The 19,819-nt window shown below is 46.3% G+C and overlaps 1 protein-coding gene across 3 annotated transcripts in view; it reads right to left on the bottom strand.

Annotated features, from left to right (window-relative positions):
• SLC44A1 (solute carrier family 44 member 1) overlaps positions 1 to 19,819 on the bottom strand; it is a 57,354-nt gene that overhangs the window by 22,155 nt on the left and 15,380 nt on the right. For 2 of the 3 annotated variants that reach the window (XM_075067438.1, XM_075067436.1), the window contains exons 2-6: positions 19,289 to 19,382; positions 8,198 to 8,367; positions 5,432 to 5,521; positions 3,301 to 3,440; positions 562 to 748 (exon numbers count right to left, since the gene is read on the bottom strand). In XM_075067438.1, the coding sequence (XP_074923539.1) occupies positions 562 to 748; positions 3,301 to 3,440; positions 5,432 to 5,521; positions 8,198 to 8,243 (463 nt within the window). In that variant the 5' untranslated portion in view covers positions 8,244 to 8,367; positions 19,289 to 19,382. The remainder of the gene's footprint in view (positions 1 to 561; positions 749 to 3,300; positions 3,441 to 5,431; positions 5,522 to 8,197; positions 8,368 to 19,288; positions 19,383 to 19,819) is intronic. The other variant, XM_075067435.1, reaches the window with a different exon arrangement.

The raw sequence follows: 19,819 nt of genomic DNA, 5'->3' as shown, positions 1-19,819 counted from the left end.
TATTGACATGATTTTTTTGCATTTAATTTCTGTAACTCTGCAAATCAATGAGACAGCCAAAAATGAGACACTATCCAGTCTGAAAGCTACCCTAACAGGATAGCTAAGTATTCCTCTGGCATGGGGAAATCTGTGAATGGCATAAAGATGGCATCATAAACTCTCCATCTTCCTTTCCTAGGGCCCCCCGCTGTATATGGAATATGCCTTAGCCAGAACACAGTGTTCAAACAGGTCACAGCTAGCACGACAGTCCCTTGGAGACTTAGTGTTTGTATATGTTACAGCAGCCCTGCGGCTGCTCTTCCTCACATCAAACAGGGGCAAAATAATGGTAGAAAGCCACTTCCAGGGAACCAAACAATGGGTAACCTCACACCTGATGATCAATACAGATGTGCACAAGAACACAGTACTAAAGTACTAGTTGTGCTCATTCGAAGGATTCAAAGTCAAAGGGCTATACCAGAGAACAGCAGTTATTTTCAAATTTTAACTACATCTAAAGTCTGTATAAGAAAGTACTAGTGTTTACTTAAAAGAAGCCATGTGCCCACATACCTGTAGTGCCAAGGAAAAGCAGGACCATGATCCAGTAGCTCCAAAACAGGATGAGGGCAAAGAAAGTCCAAAAGGGCTGGAAGACTAGCAGTGGCAGGTGAATGAAAACTTTGCCAGCCACGTGGAACAAGGCAATGGTGAGAGCTACTCGCTTGCGCATAATTAACATTATCAAGAACAAGATAACCTGAGGAGAGAAGTTTCCAACTGACATTTTAGGTGATGAAAAGCAGACCATTAGGTGCAGTAAACAACACAGGATCTTCAAGTAGAGCAAACTAATCACACTTCCAACAGTTTGTGGAAGCCCTGCAAGTTTACATGACTTAATCCTACATCAAATATTTCAAGATTGATTTATCAATGCAAACTACTTTTAGTGACTCCTGCTACCTTTTAAATACTTTTTTGAACTGACACTCAGACTGACAAGACTATAGACCAAATTCTATCACTCAACTGCATTGTGCAACCAAGTAAAAGCAATTGGATTGCACAGGTGTAGCTGAGGGCAGAATTTGGCTCATATTTTGAAACAGAACCTGGAGAACTTGTCAGATAAATTTATAAAAAGGTTTAATTATAGTGCATACCTGTATCAAGTATTACTAACTAAAATGAAATTATGAGGTATCATCTCAGCGTTGCATGTTTGATTTATCTGACAGACAGGATCCAAGTGCAAGTGAACATACAGAATAAGGGTCCAATCCTGAAGTTGCTCTGTGCATGGAAGACTTCTGAGCAAGGCCCAGGCCAGCTGTGGGTTCAGGTCCTACAATCTATTCTTCTGACATCAGGGAAGAGTGTGGACTCTCTCCTCAGGCCCTACGCTACCAGCACTCCCAGCTATCTTTGAGACACCACTGACTTCCTGAGGAAACTACAATCCATCGGTGATCTTGCAGAAAACATCATCCTGACCACTATGGATGTAGAAGCACTCTACACCAACATTCCACACAAAGATGGACTACAAGCTATCAGGAACAGTATCCCCGATAATGTCACAGCAAAACTGGTGGCTGAACTTTGTGACTTTGTCCTAACCCACAATTAGTTCACATTTGGGGGCAATATATACCTTCAAGTCAGCAGCACTGCTATGGGTACCCGCATGGACCCACAGTATGCCAACATTTTTATGGCTGACTTAGAACAACGCTTCCTTAGCTCTCATCCTCTAACGCCCCTACTCTACTTGCGCTACATTGATGACATCTTCATCAGCTGGACCCATGGAAAAGAAGCCTCTGAGGAATTCCACCATGATTTCAATAATTTCCATCCCGTCATCAACCTCAGCCTAGATCAGTCCACACAAGCAATCCATTTCTTGGACACTACTGTGCTAATAAGCAATGGTCACATAAATACTATTCTATACCAGAAATCTACTGACTGCTATACTTTCCTACATGCCTCCAGCTTCCATCCAGGACACGCTACACAATCCATTGTCTACAGCCAAGTTCTAAGATACAACCGCATTTGCTCCAATCCCTCAGAGACAAGCACCTACAAGATCTCTGTCAATCATTCTTAAAACTACAATACCCACCTGCTGAAGTGAAAAAACAGATTGACAGAGCCAGATGAGTACCCAGAAGTCAGCTCCTACAAGACAGGCCCAACCAAGAAAACAATAGAACAGCACTAGCCGTCACCTTCAGCCCCCAGCTAAAACCTCTCCAGTGCATCATCAAAGATCTACAACCTATCCTGAAAGATGATCCCTCACTCACAGATCTTGGGAGACAGACCTGTCCTTGCTTACAGACAACCCCCTAACCTGAAGCAAATACTCATCAGCAACCACACACCACTGAACAAAAACTATGACCCAGAAACCTATCCTTGCAACAAAGCCCGATGCCAACTCTGTCCACATATCTATTCAAGTGACATCATCATAGGACCTAATCACATCAGCCATGCCATCAGGGGCTCATTCACCTGCACATCTACCAATGTGATATACGCCATCTCGTGCCAGCAATGCCCCTCTGCCATGTACACTGGCCAGACTGGACAGTCTCTACGCAAAAGAATAAATGGACAAAAATTTGACATCAGGAATCATAACATTCAGAAATCAGCAGGAGAACACTGTAACCTGTCTGGTCATTCAATAACAGACCTGAGGGTGGCATTTTGCAACTGAAAAGCTTCAAAAACAGACTCCAACAAGAAACTGCTGAACTCAAATTGATATGCAAACTAGATACAATCAACTTAGGCTTGAACAGAGACTGGGAATGGCTGACCCATTACAAACATTGAATCTATCTCCCCATGTAATATTCTCACACTTCTTATCAAACTGTCTGTACTGGGCTATCTTGATTATCCCTTTAAAAGTTTTTTTTCTCTTACTTAATTGGTAAGACAGCTCCCACCTTTTCATGCTCTCTGTATGTGTAGATATATATCTCCTCACTATATGTTCCATTCTATGCATCCGAAGAAGTGGGTTGTAGCCCACAAAAGCTTACGCTCAAATAAATTTGTTAGTCTCTAAAAGAACAGGAGTACTTTTGGCACCTTAAAGGGAGAGTGTGTCCCCACCAGAACAGTGCCTAATAGTAGAAAACGCAACAACAAACAGAGTGGGATATTGTTTCTGAAGCACTTTCAATCTTTCATGCACATATTACAAAACCTGCATTGACAAGCCAAAGAACATGGCAAGAATGACAGAAAAAGGGAATACAATTTTGTCAGTGATAAAGCACTTACCGTGAAGACAGTAGCTGAAATGGCATAGACCAAGAGGGCCTGAAGATTGTCTTTGGCTACTTGAAGCTGATCAGCAGTAAGAGTTTCATTGACAAACTTTGTTTGCTTAGCATACAGCCACCACAGTACTCCTGTGCCTCCTACGTTTTGAATTAAAGACAGGACAAATACTATATTTCCCTCTACAGAACAGACACACAAAGAATGGAATCAGTCAAACACAGTACTGTCTAAACCGATAGAAAATATCCAAGTGGACTGATGCTACTCTGAAAGGAAGGACTTTGAAGGGGGAGTGCTCTGGCTCAAGCAGGTGCTCTCCCTGCACTGCTCCTCCCCTGCTAGGTCCATCTGAAAATCATGCAGCCCCTTGGATCAGCACCCCTCATTTCATGTGTTTTAGAGAGAACAGGGTGAAGCCGCTAGTCAGGAGAACCATACTAAGGACAGATTAATGCCTGTCATATGGGAGCAGTGAGGACTGGAAGGGTGTAGGGAACAGATGATGATGTGGTGGGAGGTGTACCGGAAATTAAAATGGAAGAACTGAGTGAGGAAGCCCCAGAGAGGATGTAGAGAAACAAGAAAAGCAAAGAAAAGTGAATAAGTGAAAGGGTAAACACTTCAGAGAGAAGTGCCACCAGGAAAGAGGAAAGAAAACAACTGAGAGACAGAGAGAGGGGGGGGGAGGGGGGAAGGGGAGAAAATCCATGATACTAGAAACAGCACCTCAAATAAATCACAGATAGGTGTTCCTGCCTCCAGAAGAGCTGATGCAGGCACGGAAAGTTCAGGAGTGATAGGGAAGAGCCAGCTCACCTCACTTGAGATGGGAAAATGAAAAATAAAAATAAAAGTCTAAGGAGAAGAGAGGGAAGTGTCTCCCATTAAACTCCCTGGGGGAAATCCCAGCCCTACCAAAGTCAATGGGAGTGGCAAAACTCCCACTGTTTTTAATAGGGCCAGGATTTCACTCTCCAGCTCTAGCCATTTTTCCAAGACAGAACCGTCCCTTTGATCTGGGATTCCATACCTCCAATGAATTAACCTGTTTCTTTTGATATTTCTTTTCTCTCTCCAGTTCTCCTCTCCTTCCCTCAAGGCCTGAGACTCAGCTGCAGTGTGCCTATCTAAAGTGCCAAAATCTTAGCTGACTTGATTCTACTCATTTCAAAAGACAGGTCTCAGGACATTCCAGATTTGCCACCGACCACCTGGGGCTTTCAAAAACAATGAACCGATGTAAACAAAGCAGCGTGTCATACAAAAAACAACTTTTAAGGACTTCACTCTTGGTGCAGTTTTTCAGCATGTAATAAGATGTCAGTGGGACAGTTCAGAAAAGATAAGTGATCTTGGCCCACTGAAATTTTTCTAACTCTGGCAGGTCATAGGACCTTAAATCAGGGCTATCACCGAATTTAACCTCCCCCCAACACCCAATATTTTGGCTGCATTATTGAAGATCAACAATATAAAACTTCAGTTCCACAAAATTTAAAGTTAATGGGGTAGATCAAAGCTGCCAGAAAGCAGACTGAATGGGACAGCTGGGAATTCACATTATGTAGAGGAATCTCTGGAATCTTAAAGCCAGTGTGTCTAATTCATCCCACAGCTTCAGGCTACTGTTACTTGCTCTGGGGGGCCTAACTAGCCCCCAGCTCCCCCCGTAGTCCCCAGGATTGGAGGAGGTATGCAAGGAGGAGGAAAAGTGATGGAAAACCACCCATATTCCCCTCTGCTTAACTGTATTGAGCAGAGCTCAGGAACCCCTAAGGATCTCTCCTAAATGTTAATTGGGCTGCTCTGCCCACAGGGATCTACACTGCAGTGTAAGGATTCTGGATAGATTCCTGGTGTCATTCTCCAGGTTGTCATGGCGGTATGTGTATTCATTCACCAAGCAGGAGGTGCAGCAATTGTCTGGCTGGGTAAGGAGCAGCAATGACTCAATCTAATCTAGTCCTCCTTAGCCAGAAAAATAGCAGTTTCCCCACGGAACCCGGAGACAGGTCAATGTAAAGCAGAAAAGACGACATGGCTCTGAGTAGGATGCTGATGAACCTTGCGACTGGGGGAGAGAGATCAGAACTCGGCTCTCAAAAAAAAGGAAATGAACAAGACTTACCAAGTGATCCCAAAACAACAAGAATTGTTAAGATCCAAACCAGTACTCTTGAAATGTACCTGATTATCACCATCAAAATCATGGACAGCACTGCAGAAGAGAGAAATATAATAAGCAGAGCAATTATTTCAGACAGGAACATGCTATGAAGGTGGTGTTTTTCGTGAGAAAGGGGGAGAAGTTCAATTGAACTCATTACACCAAAGATAACTGCATATTAGTAGAATCTTTTATAAAAGGAATTTCCCCCCCCCCCCCATGGCTTTCAAACTTATTACACAAATACACAAGGAAAGCCAGGTAGCCTCCACAATTCCTGTTTCTGCTAAATAAAAGGAGCATATGTGCATTTACATAGTACACTATATATTAAACATAGCCACACAGACGTATTCAGACAGTGGCAGAACAAACAAGAGGACATGACACAAGTGTGAGTTTAATATCATGAGCTGGGAAAACACTGCACAATTCTGAGCAGCAGAGGAGAACTCGCATGCAAACATACATGCTAAACAAGTGCAGATATTGTGATGTATGTAATTTAAGATGTCATGTTTGTTACAAGGAAAAAAATTACTGCTTTGTGCTTTATCTTTATTATTCACACTGGGCACTCTAATGAATTTTATTGATTCTGCAATAATTTTTTACCTGCAATTTTCACATTTCCTCCTCCAATCTTTATTATTTTCCCATTTCTCATCTCTTAAATCCCTGTTTTTGTGCACTTGGCATTATGGCACCATATACAACATGCCACTTCAAAGTTCATTCGTTTGAACTGGTGCATAAATATTTCTGCATCTGTTTTCAGAGTGCACCTATAATTTGGGAAGCTACCTCCCTCACAGGGAGCCAGCATGGGTATTGTATTAGTCCCACCAACATATAGGCACAGCATGCTAAAAATCCTCCTTAAATTGTCACTCACTAACATGTATTGTGTGTGTACTAGCTACATTTTTGAAGTGAAAGGAACTGGGGTCTTCTTTGTGAACTAAACAACCTAACATTCTGATATTTTTAATTAAAGGAGCATAAAAAGTGATCTGAAAGCAATCACATTTTTATCCCCCTTTAACCTAAAGGGCTACATTAATTTTATAGAAAATTTTGCAATAAATATGTACAGTAAAACCTGGCACTAATAGTGTTGCTAATAGACAGAGCCCTATCAAATTCACAGCCATGAAAATTGCATCATGGACCATGAAATCTGGTCTTTTGTGTGCTTTTATCCTATACTATACAGATTTCATGGTGGAGACCAGGGTTTCTCAAATTGGGGGCCTTGACCCAAAAGGGAGTTGCAGGGGGGTTGCAAGGTTATTTTACGGGGGTCGCAGTATTGCCACCCATACTTCTGCGATGCTGGCTTCAGAGTTGAGTGGCCGGAGAGTGGAGGCTGCTGACTGAGGGCCCAGCTCTGCAGGCAGCAGTGCAGAAGGGTGGCAATACCATACCCTGCCATCCTTACTTCTGCGCTGCAGCTGGTGGCTGCTTTGCCTACAGAACTAGGCTCCTGACCAGCAGTCACCACTCTCCAGCTGCCCGGCTCTGAAGGCAGCACCATCACCAGCAGCAGTGCAGAAGTGGGGGTAGAAGTACTGCCTCCCCTCCCCCTTACAATAACCTTGAGACCTCCCCCACCTCAAACTACTTTTTGGGTCAGGGCCCTACAATTACAACACTGTGAAATTTCATATTTAAATAGCTGAAATCATGAAATTTATGATTTAAAAAATCCTATAACCGTGAAATTGATCAAAATGGACCGGAATGTGGTAGGGCCCTACTAACAGAGCTACAAGTTTGCAAATTCTTAATTTTGTTACTTTTAGGTCAAATTATTGCAGGTCCATTATTATTACCATGGAGTGCAATGGAAGAAAGAGTTCTGTGGGTTTCTTTGTAGCTGGTTCCAAGAAGTGATTTTGCATTTTATTTTTTTCCGCAGTCAAGATCCAGCTCTCTCTACTACAGAGACAGATTGGCTATAGCAGAGTCATGCTGCTATAGACTTTGTGGCACCCTGTAGTAAGCAATCATTTCTTTTTCTTTAACATGCTCTTTTGACAGATGGCTGTAACAACAGGGGTTGGGTTTTTTTAAGAGGTTAAGGGCTTCACACTAAGAATCCAATGAAGTCAGCTGATCAGAAATGTAATAAATTTGGATGCACACAATTTTACCTTCATTTATAGGGTTGTTTAAAACAAATCACTTCACTCTGGTGTGATATCAGTGACCAATAAGAAACCTAAGGCCCAGAATTGGGAATTTCCCAACTTTTAGTAACACATTTTTATGAATGCAAATGTTGTTGCAAACCAAGGTTAGGGGTTTCAAAGGAGCCAAACTCAACTGCACCTAACTTCCTTTTGCTCCTTTGAAAATCCCAGCCCAAATAGCTAAGCCATACACACTAAAAGAAGCCTAAGCCCCAGGTTTATGAGAGTATAATGCCATAGATCACTCTCATATTTAGGGCCAGATGAACATTAGAAAGTAGAGCTGCCTCTGGTTGACTTAAACAGCTGTGGCAAGAGCACTGAAGAATGTCCAACCCCTCTCCCCCCATCCTAAATAAAACTGAATGTGCATGTATACTTCTTTTGAAACAGTTATTTGGCTACTGAGTAAAACGCATTTGAACAGTTTCCTGAGGGCTTATTATGGTATATGTTCATGCTGTGGCTAGAGGATGTTAAAAGTCTCCTACCGCAGTACTATGAAACAGCTAATAATGAGAAAAACAATTACCTAGTGATAACAAGCAAAGTCCCATTATAATCTCTTTGCTGGTCATAACTCCACTAATCAGCCTGTGTAAGACACTACTGTCACTGACAAAGGTGATCAGGGCCTCTGCAAACTTGGCATAGCAGGAAATGTTCACAGGAGCACAGCGATGGAAGAATGGAATAGGTGCACTGGTGACACAAGAAAAAAAAAATCAGAAAAAAAATTACTCCTACTTAATATAAATGCCACATCAACACACAAATGAAAGGTGAATTGATGCAGTACTCTCCACCCTCATAACACCATAACAAGGAGCTGTGAGTTTAATGCAGAGGTGCTGCTATAATGACAATGGTCACAATGAGGAGTGATGCAAATTTTACAAGTATTTCTGTAAAGAAGGCAGCATGCATATTCCAATAGGATATTACCCTCTGCCTCTCAAAAGAGTATTTTCTTATTTCAGCTTAAACATCTGTCATTCAAGCGTCAGGTGGTACACCAGCTCAAACAATGCCTTTCACTGACTTCAAAATGAAATACTGACCCACTTTTGTAGCAAAAAAGTAATCCAAGAATGATTGTACTATAGTTGCAAATATATATACACATTAGTCTAAAACATGTCACCATTTACAACTGTTGCCAAACAGCCATGATAAAGATACCTTATTCTGTCCCTCTCTTATGCTTATTCTGGTCATAGGAGAGGAAAAAAGACGGTTACTCACCTTTGTAACTGTTGTTTAACTGTTGTTCTTCGAGATGTGTTGCTTTCATATCCATTCCAGTAGGTGTACGCGCCGCGCGAGTGCACGTTCGTCGGAAGACTTTTTACCCTAGCAACTCCAGCGGGCCAGCAGGTCGCCCCCCTAGAGTGGCGCCGCCATAGCGGGTAATATATACCCTGCCGGCCCGCCCGCCGCTCCTCAGTTCCTTCTTGCCGGTTACTCCGACAGTGGGGAAGGAGGGCGGGTGTGGAATGGATATGAGCAACACATCTCGAAGAACAACAGTTACAAAGGTGAGTAACCGTCTTTTCTTCTTTGAGTGATTGCTCATATCCGTTCCAGTAGGTGATTCCAAGCCTTACCTAGGCGGTGGAGTCGGAGTGAGAGGTCGCAGCATGTAACACAGCAGAGCCGAAGGCTGCATCATCCCTGGAATGTTGGACCAGGGCATAATGGGAAGCGAAGGTCTGCACAGAGGACCAGGGTCGCTGCCCTGCAGATTTCCTGGACGGGTACTTGCGCAAGGAACGCCGTCGATGATGCTTGGGCCCTAGTAGAGTGCGCGTCACATTGCCCGACGGGAGACCGGCCAGGTCGTAACAGGCCCGTATGCAGGAAGTCACCCACGAGGAGATCCTCTGCGAGGAGACAGGCAACCCCTTAAACCGGTCAGCTATGGCGACAAAAAGCTGGGGGATTTGCGGAACGGGCCTTGGTCCGTTCTATACATAAAGGCTGAGCGCCCTACGCACGTCTAAGGAGTGCAACTGCTGCTTCCGGTGAGAACCAGAATGAGGTTTCGGGAAGAATACGGGTAGGAATATGTCCTGGTTGACATGAAAGGCCGAGACAACTTTGGGGAGAAAGGCGGGTGGGTTGAGGGCTTAGTTTACTTTGTCGCGATGGAACACCGTATACGGGGGCTTCTACCACGAGGGCACGTAGCTCTGACATATGCCTAGCAGAAGTGATGGCCACCAGGAATGCTGTCTTCCAGGACAAGTAGAGGAGGAACACACTAGCCAGCGGTTCAAACGGAAGGGGGACATAAGACACGGACAACACCAGGTTCAGATCCCAAGAGGGGGCTGGGCGGCCCTCCCACGTACCTGGGGTAGAGACGCTCCAGACCTTTAAGGAATCTAGCCACTCATGGGGTGTGAGAGAGACAGAGCGGCCATCGCTCCCGGGTGGAAGGTGGAGATAGTGGCCAAGTGAACCCGGAGAGAGGACACCGCCAGGCCTTGCTGCTTGAGCAACCAAAGGTAATCGAGGACGATTGGGATGGAAACATCGGTGGGGTGGAAGCGCCTCTCCGCGCACCAGCACAGTAAAGCATTTCCATTTGGCTGAGTATGTCGTCCTCGTAGACAGTTTCCTACTTCCCAGAAGCACCTGCCCTCACTGGGTGAAGAGCAGTGCAACTCTGACCTAGTCAGCCACGCCAGGAGCCAGGCTGAGAGGTGCAGAGACGGAAGGTCCGGGTGACGAAGCCGGCCGTGGTCCTGCGTTGATCAGGTCCAGGTGAAGAGGCAGGGGAACAGGGTCAACTACCGACAGGTCCAGCAGGAGAGAGAACCAATGCTGCCGGGGCCACGCCGGAGCGATCAGAACTCAATCGGGCCCTGTCCCTGCGCACCTTCAGAAGGACCTTGTGAATCAACGGAAACGGAGGAACGCATAGAAGAGGTGCGTCACCCAGGGAATCAGAAAGGCGTCTGCAACCGAGCCCGGTTCGCGACCTTGGAAAGAGCAGAACATTGGGCACTTTCTGTTCCTGCGGGATGCCGAAGAGGTCCATATGGGGATGCCCACCTCAAAGAAGAGCGCCAGGGCGATGTCCAGCGAAGGGACCACTCGTGGGAGCAAAAAAAGGACCGGCTGAGCCGATCCGCCAGCGTATTCCGAACCCCGGGAGAAAGGAATAGCAACTAGGTGAACAGAGTGGCTATGCAAAAGTCCCAACAACGTCATGGCCTCCTGACAAAGAAGAGGAGACCTCGTACCGCCCTGCTTGGGGTTTACATAGTATACCATCGTTGTGTTTGTCGGTGAAAACCGAAACACAGCGACCTTTGGATCTGCTGACGGAACGCTTGACAAGCCAGGTGGACCGCCCTCAATTCTCGCACGTTGATATGTAGGGCGAGTTCGGGAGGAGACCAGCGGCCCTGGGTCCGCAGGGCACCTAGGTGAGCTCCCCATCCCAAGTCCGAGGCGTCCGTTGTCAGGGACAGCGAGGGGGCTGGGGCGGATGGAACGGAAGCCCTGCACACACGACGGACCGATCCAGCCACCACTGGAGGGAGTGGAGGACGTCCTGAGGAATCATGGACTACTGTATCTAACGGGCGCCTGGCCGGACGGAGCTGAGGATGAGCCAGGACTGGAGGGGCGTAGGCGGAGCGAGCATGCGCCGTGACGAATGTGCAGGCCGCCATGTGGCCAAGAGTGTCAGGCAAGTACGTATGGAGGTTAGAGGTGCTGCCTGCAGCCTGTGGATGATGGCTGTCAAAGCCTGGAACCGCGACAAGGGAAGAAACGGCCCTGGCCATGGTGGAGTCTAGAAACGGCTCCGATAAACTCTATCCTCTGAGTAGGGTTAGAGTGGACTTCTCGGCGTTGAGCATTAGGCCTAGGCTGTGAAAAGGCGGCTGACCATGCGGACGTGCGCGAGGACTCGCTCCTCTGAGGGTCCCCGGATAAGCCAGTCGTCGAGGTAGGGGGAACACATGCACGCGACTGCGACGAAGGAAGGCGACGACTACGCCATGCATTTGGTAAACACTCGTGGGGCCGTCGAGAGGCCGAACGGGAGGACCGTGAATTGATAATGCCGGCCGCGACAACGAAGCGAAGGAACCTCTTTGATGGGCGGGAAGATGGCTATATGGAAATAAGCGTCCTGCATGTCGAGGGCGGCGTATCAGTCTCCGGGATCCAGGGATGGAATAATGGTCCCCAAGACACCATACGGAACTTCAACTTGACCAGTAAGGTATTTGTTGAGCTCTCGTAGGTCGAGGATGGGTCTGAGACCTCCCTTGGCCTTGGGATCAGAAAGTAACGGAGTAGTAAACCCCCTGCCCTCTCGTTCTCTGGAACCTCCTCTATGGCCCTTTGTCGAGGAGCTTCGTACCTCCTGGAGGAGGATCTGCTCGTGAGAGGGGTCCTGAAAGAGGACGAGGAAGGGGGGGTGGGAGGGCGGGTACGAAGCAAACTGTAGGCGGTATCCAAGCCGCAACGCGCGCGGCAGAGGACCCAGCGGTCTGAAGTAAGCTGGTACCACCGGAGGAAGAACGAAGACGGTTGGAGAAGGGAGGAGATGGATCCGTGGGAGGGATGGTACAGCGCCCTCGGGCGCACCTTCAAAACGAGGCTTCGCGGCCCGGAGGAAGACTTGGAGGGACCTTGGCTTTGGCCCCCTGGTTACCGATTGTCTGCGCCTGCCATTCCTGTTTCGCCGCCTGGCAAAGTCTTGCCTTTGCCTTGGGCTGGGGGTAAGGCTGTGTTGCTGTTGAGGCCTGAATGGTCTACGCTGGGTGACCGGCGTATGCATCCCAGGGCGCGCATAATGACCCTATTGTCTTTGAGGCTTTGCAGCCGAGGGTCAGTCTTGTCCGAAAAACAGGCCCCTGGCCCTCAAACGGAAGATCCTGGATGGTATATTGGAGTTCCGGAGGAAGGCCAGAGACCTGAAGCCACGAAATGCGGCGCATAGTGACTTCCAGGAGGCCAGAGTCCTGGCGGCCGAGTCTGCAGCGTCCAAAGCCGCCTGTAGGGAAGTGCGCGCGACCTTTTTCCCTTTTCCCTCTCGTCAAGCGAGAGCGGCGAACTCCTGACGAGCGTTCTGCGGGAGCAGCTCCTTTAAATTTATCAGCCGCCACCCAGGTGTTGTATGAACGTGTAGCGACTGAGCAGAGCTTGCTGGTTGGAGACCCGCAGCTGCAGGGCGCCTGCGGAATAGACCTTGCGGCCAAGCAGGTCCATACGCCTCGCCTCCTTAGACTTGGGGGCCGGAGGCTTGTTGTCCCGTGGGCTCCCTCTCATTCACAGAGATTGAACGACGCGAGGGACACGGGGCGGGTGGACATATAAGTTACTTCATAGCCCTTCGAAGGGACCATGTATTTCGCTTGACACCCCGAGCAGCGGGGGGAACGGAAGCCGGTGACTGCCAGATGGTGGTGGCATTGGCTTGGATGGTCCTTATGAAACCAACCGGGCAGGGCGACACGAGTGGCGCATCCGCCGAGAGGATGCTCACGACCGGGTCCTCGATCTCTCGGAGACCTCCTCAGCTGGATGTTCATTTTTGCGCCACGGCACTGAGGAGGTCCTTGGTGCGCCCTGAGGTTCAGTGGGGGGACTGGTGGATGTTGTCCCCGCCACCAGCCTCATCTGGGCGAGGACGACGAGGAGAGACCTGGCAGGAGCGGGTCTGTGGCCGGCTCAGACTGGAGCACCGCGTCTGACTCTTGCGGGTGCTCAGGATCTGGAGGATGAGACGACCGGTCTTCTGTAGGGGATGGAGGAGGGCGTGAAGAAGTAGCCTCCAGAGCCCTGTGCTCAGAGACCGACACCGCGGAGGAATTTGGGCTGGGGGCCCTGGGGCTTGGTGATACGCCCAGGGGGTCACAGAAGCCCCAGCTACTGCTGAGGACCAGAGCTCCTGCTTGTCTCGGAGAAGAGGGGCAGCGGGTCTCTTCAGCGTCTAAGTAACACACTGCCCGCCCGCGAAGAGACTGACCCCTGGCGAGAGGGCCACGGGGAGCCGAACGGGGAGTGGTACGGGTCCCGCACCCAGGCGGCGAAGAGCCTCCTCGGTGCCGGAGATACGGTGCCGTGATCCATACCGGTGCCGCGATCGAGACCGGGACTGCCACCATGCGGGGTGCCGGGAAGAGGTCGACTGGGATCTGGATCTCCTATGACGGGGAACAACTCCTCGAGTCCCTGGTGCTGTAACTGGTGGCTGGAGCCAGAACGGTGCTGGGAGTATCGAGACCGGCGCGGCCAATGATCTGCGCCGCGAGTACGACCGCATACCGTCGTGAGAGCGGTGCCGGGACTGCAAGCGGCAATCGCGTGAGCGAGACCTCCCCTCGGGATCGAGATCAGTTGCCTGAGGACGTGACGGTGCCGAGCCGGAGGAATCCGGGGACGGTTTGCTCGCATCGGTCATGGGCTTGCCCTTAGACTGCAGACCCGCACTCGGCGGTGCCAGGGGGTTGGGCAGCACAGGCTCCGTTAGAGCGATGAGGTCAGCTGGCCGAGGAGAAGGTCTCGGGCAGTGGACGGGAACATCAGCTCAACCCCAGATCTTGGCGGGGAGCTGACGAGGGATTCGGACTCGATGGGACCCGCTGGGGCCCGGAGTCGACGAAGTCCCTGGCACATGGCCAACCCGGCCGGGTCGGCGCGGGTGCTCTTTTCGAGGCAGCTTAGCTGGGGTAGAGGAGGTACGATAGTCTCTCCCTGAGACTCGGTGCCGGAGAAGTCCTCGTGCCGGGCGTCTTCGCGCGCCGGAAGTGGTCGGTGCCGGAGCCCTGAAGCGGCACTCGGGTGCCGAGGACGAAGGATCTAAGTGCGCTGCTGTCCATCAGGAGTGTCTTGAGGCACTGGTCTCTTGCTCCTTCTTGGTCCTCGGTCTGAAGGCCTTGCAAATGCGGCACTTCTCGGAGATGTGCGATTCCCCAGGCACTTCAAGCAGGCGTCATGGGGATCGCTGGTGGGCATCGGCTTCTTACAGGCCGAGCCATGGTTTGAAACCCGGCAAACCAGGCATGAGCCCGTGCGCCGGGCCGTGGGAGAGGGCTTAGGCGCCCTCCGAAACCCGCTAACTATATAACACTAACTATAAACTACAACTATACTAAACTAACTGAATTATAATTAAAACTCAGAACTAGAACTAGAAACAATGAACTCAAGAGAGGCTAGGACGTGGAGGACAGCTATGCCGCGCTCTCCACAGTTCCATACGACCGACACGGCGGTAGAAGGAACTGAGGAGCGGGCGGGCCGGCAGGGGTATATATCACCCGCCTAGGCAGCGCCACTCTACGAGGGCGACCTGCCGCCCGCTGGAGTGGTTCGTAGGGTAAAGTCCTTCCGACGAACGTGCACGCACAGCGTGTACACCTACTGGAATGGATATGAGCAATCACTCAAAGAAGAATTACAGTGATTACTTACATTACCTCAGCTAAATATTGAAATGTTTTATAACAAATGCAATGAAGAGGTCTTTAATTGTTTAATTATTCCTTTTACTCTGAATGGTATTGGAGTCCCTCTCAAGGGGTACTGACATTTTACATTATACTGCTCACCCCAGTAAACAGACACTAGGATGCAGTTCACCAGCAGATAATACAGGAGAGCACAAACGTGAGACTTTATTTTCCCAATGCTGACTGCTGAGGAGTTACATCTTCTTGTTCCCTAAACTATGTCAGACTATCCAGGTTGTCTATTTTTTAATTATTCTTTTCCATTAAATTTAAGACACTTTTTTTAGCAATATACTGTTGCTTGTAATTGAATCCAATGAATACAATATATTTTTACATTAAATTGAAGAGTTTTCTTTTAACCTCCAGATTCCTTCCTTTCTCTCCATCAGTTTCTACTGACTTATTTTCAAGATTTCAGTATAATGAAGCAACTGCGTACACTATCCCTTTGGGAGTCTCCTATTTTAGAAGTGATTTTGAAGCCAGAGATTTTCTGTACCAGATACCTCTCTTTAAACTGAGTCTTGCCAAAATTCTAACCCTCACTTCGAGTGTGTAGGGTTAGAGGAATCATCTGCTTTAAGAATATTCCCTCTATGAATTATTATTTTGGCAAGGTAGAAGCGAGGAGGGAGATAACATACTAAAAAAACAATTGTCTAATTATTCAGTGCAGAATTGGGAGGATTTTATGATCACCCTCAATTAGATAATTAACAGATTCCCATGCTTTTGTGAAACTGACAGGCAGTGCTAAATAATAAGGTTTTAAGTCAACTGTGCTTGACTAAATAAATGCGTTTGCAGATGCTTATACTGATACTCTGCTTTCAGTGAGTGGTAAAGCCAGCAGTTAAGGAGAACAGTTATACAGTTAGTCAGAACTGTTGAAAATCAAATTAAACCCACAGTAATGGCCTTCCCATCTAAAGAGCAGCCTATATATTCCCTTAGCTTTTTTTTTTTTTTTTTTTTAAATAAGATGGAGTTAGTTTTGGTATGTGTTAGCATCCTGCAGGTCTGCACAGAATGTATGCAATGAAATTTGAAAAACTTTAGATTAGAGGGCTTTGCATTCAGCTTTTAATTCGTGCACATACTCCAATTTTTAAGAAAGCTTATAAGTTTCACAGGCTTATACTGAAAATTAGAGCTATCATTCTGACAAAGCTCAGCTTTTATCTTGAAACGTGCAAAAAAAATCCATTTTTTTACATCTTGATGAGAAAACACACATTCTGAAAAAAGTCATGAGAAGCAGTATGACCTGGAGGAGAAGTATATACTTTTTACCTTTATCTCACAGCATTCCTGTATTAAACTGCTAATATCCCTCTTGCTTGTAGCAATTATACTGTACATATTAAGTTACCTGTTTTTATGTGTAACAGTTAAATACAAACTGTTACAATTAATAAAAAATAAGGTCAGTGATTATTACAAACTTTCTTGAATAAATGAAACTCTTGAGAATCCAGCAGGAGACCTGCTTCTGTTTCAGTGGTTCTGACTCACTGAGCATGTGATGTGTCTCATTTAACAAAAACGAAATAATAAATCTAGTCATAGTGACCTCTGCTATTTATAAGGCCCCTTGATTACACCTTGGGACATTACATACGTAATGAAATTATAAGCTTCTAAGAATAATCTGCTGCTTAATCATTGTGATCAAGATCAGCAGAATCCGTCTAGTAGGGAAGATGATAAATAAATTTTAAAAAGCACAAATATGACAGTTGCATTCAAATTATATTAAGGGCCCAGTTTAACTGGATACGGACAAGGAAATGAATGCAGAGTTAAGAACAGAGTAGTTATCTGTCAGGTGGGCCTCAAAACAAGGGTGGATGTGAAATATTTAGAGCCCCCATAACTGATATATGCCAACTTATGTAGGGGAGCCTGAGCCAACAGAATGTAGCATTCTGCTGCTGTGGTATGCTCTCCTTTTCTCTCCAATCTCAATGGAAGCTCCTCTGCCAGGGCTGTGCAGAGTTGGAACAGGTAGAGGCAGGAAGGAAGGGGAAAACTGGCTAGATTCCCTGCTCCAAAACCACCTTCATACAATGAAACTGCTCTCTAGCCCAGGGAAGAGGTTCCAGGAGGCACAGCTGGAGGGCGTGGTTATCTTTGGCAGTGCTGTGAGGAAGCCAAAGCGAGTAAGGACAGAGAGTGCCAAAGGTAAAATGTCATAGTCCCCCAAGATCTTTAGGTTCCTCTGCAGGGTATGAGGAACACTTTACCTCTGAATTGATCAACGGGGAAACTTCAGGGGACAGTTCTCAGCTGACGTAAGTTGCCATAGCTATTCCATTGACTTAAATAAAGTGATATAATTTACACCAGCTGAGGATCTGCTTCCAGGAAGGGAACATCTGGGAGTTTTCCTCAACATCCTTCTTCCTGCAGTTTATTTTATTTTTCCATCCTTCAGACCATTTCATTTCTTCTCCAAAATGTGCTTGTTCACTTCAATAACTGCACTAGCACAATATCTAAAACACAATCATGTGAGTTAAAGGCAAACTATTGGGTATTTCCTTTCATTTTTTTGGGGGGTTTAAACCAAACTTTAGGAAACTTTAAAATTTAATGAATGTTTTTATTTTTATTTTAACTTATAAAACTGTAGAATAAAATGGAGAAACTCTCCACTGACGTAGCAGCTCCTTCTGACTATTTTAAAAAGCAGTTTTGCCAGGAATTTGCACTGTATTATAAAGTGACATGACACTCCAGTCTATCTGCATGCTTGCTTATTAAGCAAAATTCAATCCGACTGAATGACATGGGAATGTTCAGGAAGAAAAGTACATACCATTCTGGCAAAAATTAAAACTGACAAGCCATTTGAGTATGCAAAACAACACTAGAATTTTTATTTATTTTAGTTAGGTGTCACAGCAGCTATGCCTAGGTCTGTTGCACAGGCAATAGAGCTGCAGGGAAAAAAAAAGATTCAGGAAAGTATGTTATTGTCAACATTTGAGCTGCTGCTTATCATCGTCAATTTAAAAACTTGGATAAGTTACCGAGGTAAACAAAAGACATTTAAAACTACAGGTCCTAAAATGGATACAACATATCCTCTCCAGGACTTCTCTCTGTTTCCCCTTTGCCAACACTCATGTCCTTGCAGAGAATGTACAGCCTGCCCCTGAACAGATCTCATCAGACTGAGGTTGTTTATGAAGTAAGAAATATGCCTGGTCACAACTGTTTGCATTGTCAAGCCCCTTCAATTTCAGCTAAAACACGGAAGCCCAAAGCCACAAACACCGCTGTAGAACTCTCATTAAAGACAGTGGGACCACTCACAGAAGTGTTTGCAGGACTGAGCCCTAAAATAATTGCATTGCTGAACAACTCCAAATTTGCTGTATAGCTGAAGTGCTGACTGCCCCTGTGCTTCTGGGCAGCACTCTAATCTTCCAACATACAGCTAGGCTCCCAATACCAGCAGCATCCTCTTTGTTACAATCACTACCATACACTTTACCAAGAACAGCCAAGGCAGCTCTTCATTGAAATTTTAAGCATTAAAACTAGAGCGATTTATTTACAAAATGTGGTAATACATGAATAGGAGTGCCTTCAGGTATTTGGGTCTTTTTTCTTCTTTCTGCCATTTAAGCATCCCAGTCCTGGAAACTTAGATGCAACAGAGAACCAGCAAATGAAACAGACTCACCGAGTTTAACTGGCTGAGTAAAGTGCAAGAAGCAAACACCATAAATGACAAACGTAATATTTTATATGCATATACCACCTTACATTCCAAAGCCCTTCATACATTCTGTACAAACAGCACTGCTAAAATGCAGCCAGTCCTCAGGGTGGCAAACAAACTGCTTTGCAGCACATAGCACAACACTGAATATATAACATCAAATAGCATTTTTAATATTCCAGTTTTAATAGCGCTAGTAACAGTAGGGTTTTGGGGTTTTTTTGTTGTGTTTTTTTTAGTGTTATGTTGACTGAGTCTCTTTAAAGATGACCTTTGTACCAACAGAGTTAACATGCTAAAAGCAAACATAGGTATGTTATAGAGTGACCTAAACTATTCTTTGAGAGATTTTTACGAAATCTTTTTCAGACAAATGAACTATTAGACAAGAAACCGTTAAACTTACCTCTCTGGAACCGGGAGCTTAGGACAAAGCTCAGAGGCCTGTGAATCTGTAGTGTACTTAGATGACAGCAGTTCATAGCTACATAAATTTGATCCTGTTGAAAGAAAAAAAATGTTACAAGATCAAAAATCTAATATTCCTGTTCCAGTCCAACAAATCATCTTAAAATGGAATAGTCCTGATTCTTCACTCCATTACATTAGTTTCACACGACTAAAACTCCATTGACTTCAGAGTTACAAGAGACTATTAGAGAAAATGTTCTGTAATGGAATGTTGAACCAAGCCCATTGTATGTTGTATTAGATGGGCCCCTTACATCCATGGCTGGGTCATCCATCTACCACCTTTGACCATCCAAGAGAGAAAGGCTAAATTCACAGTCCACCTTTAAAGAAAGGAAGGACATAAATCACTAGACTCCTTGAAATAATTCCCTCCCCCCGACTGTTTCTTAATCATTCTTAATGCATCAAAATTGCAGAGGCACAACATCCATGATTAGGCATCAAAGGAACAGATTTTTATTGG

This window comes from Chelonoidis abingdonii, chromosome 6, assembly GCF_003597395.2.
Source record: "Chelonoidis abingdonii isolate Lonesome George chromosome 6, CheloAbing_2.0, whole genome shotgun sequence".
NCBI lineage: Eukaryota > Metazoa > Chordata > Testudines > Testudinidae > Chelonoidis > Chelonoidis abingdonii.
The sequence above is the reverse complement of the archived record's forward strand: the minus strand, read 5'-3'. Positions and strand labels throughout refer to the sequence as shown.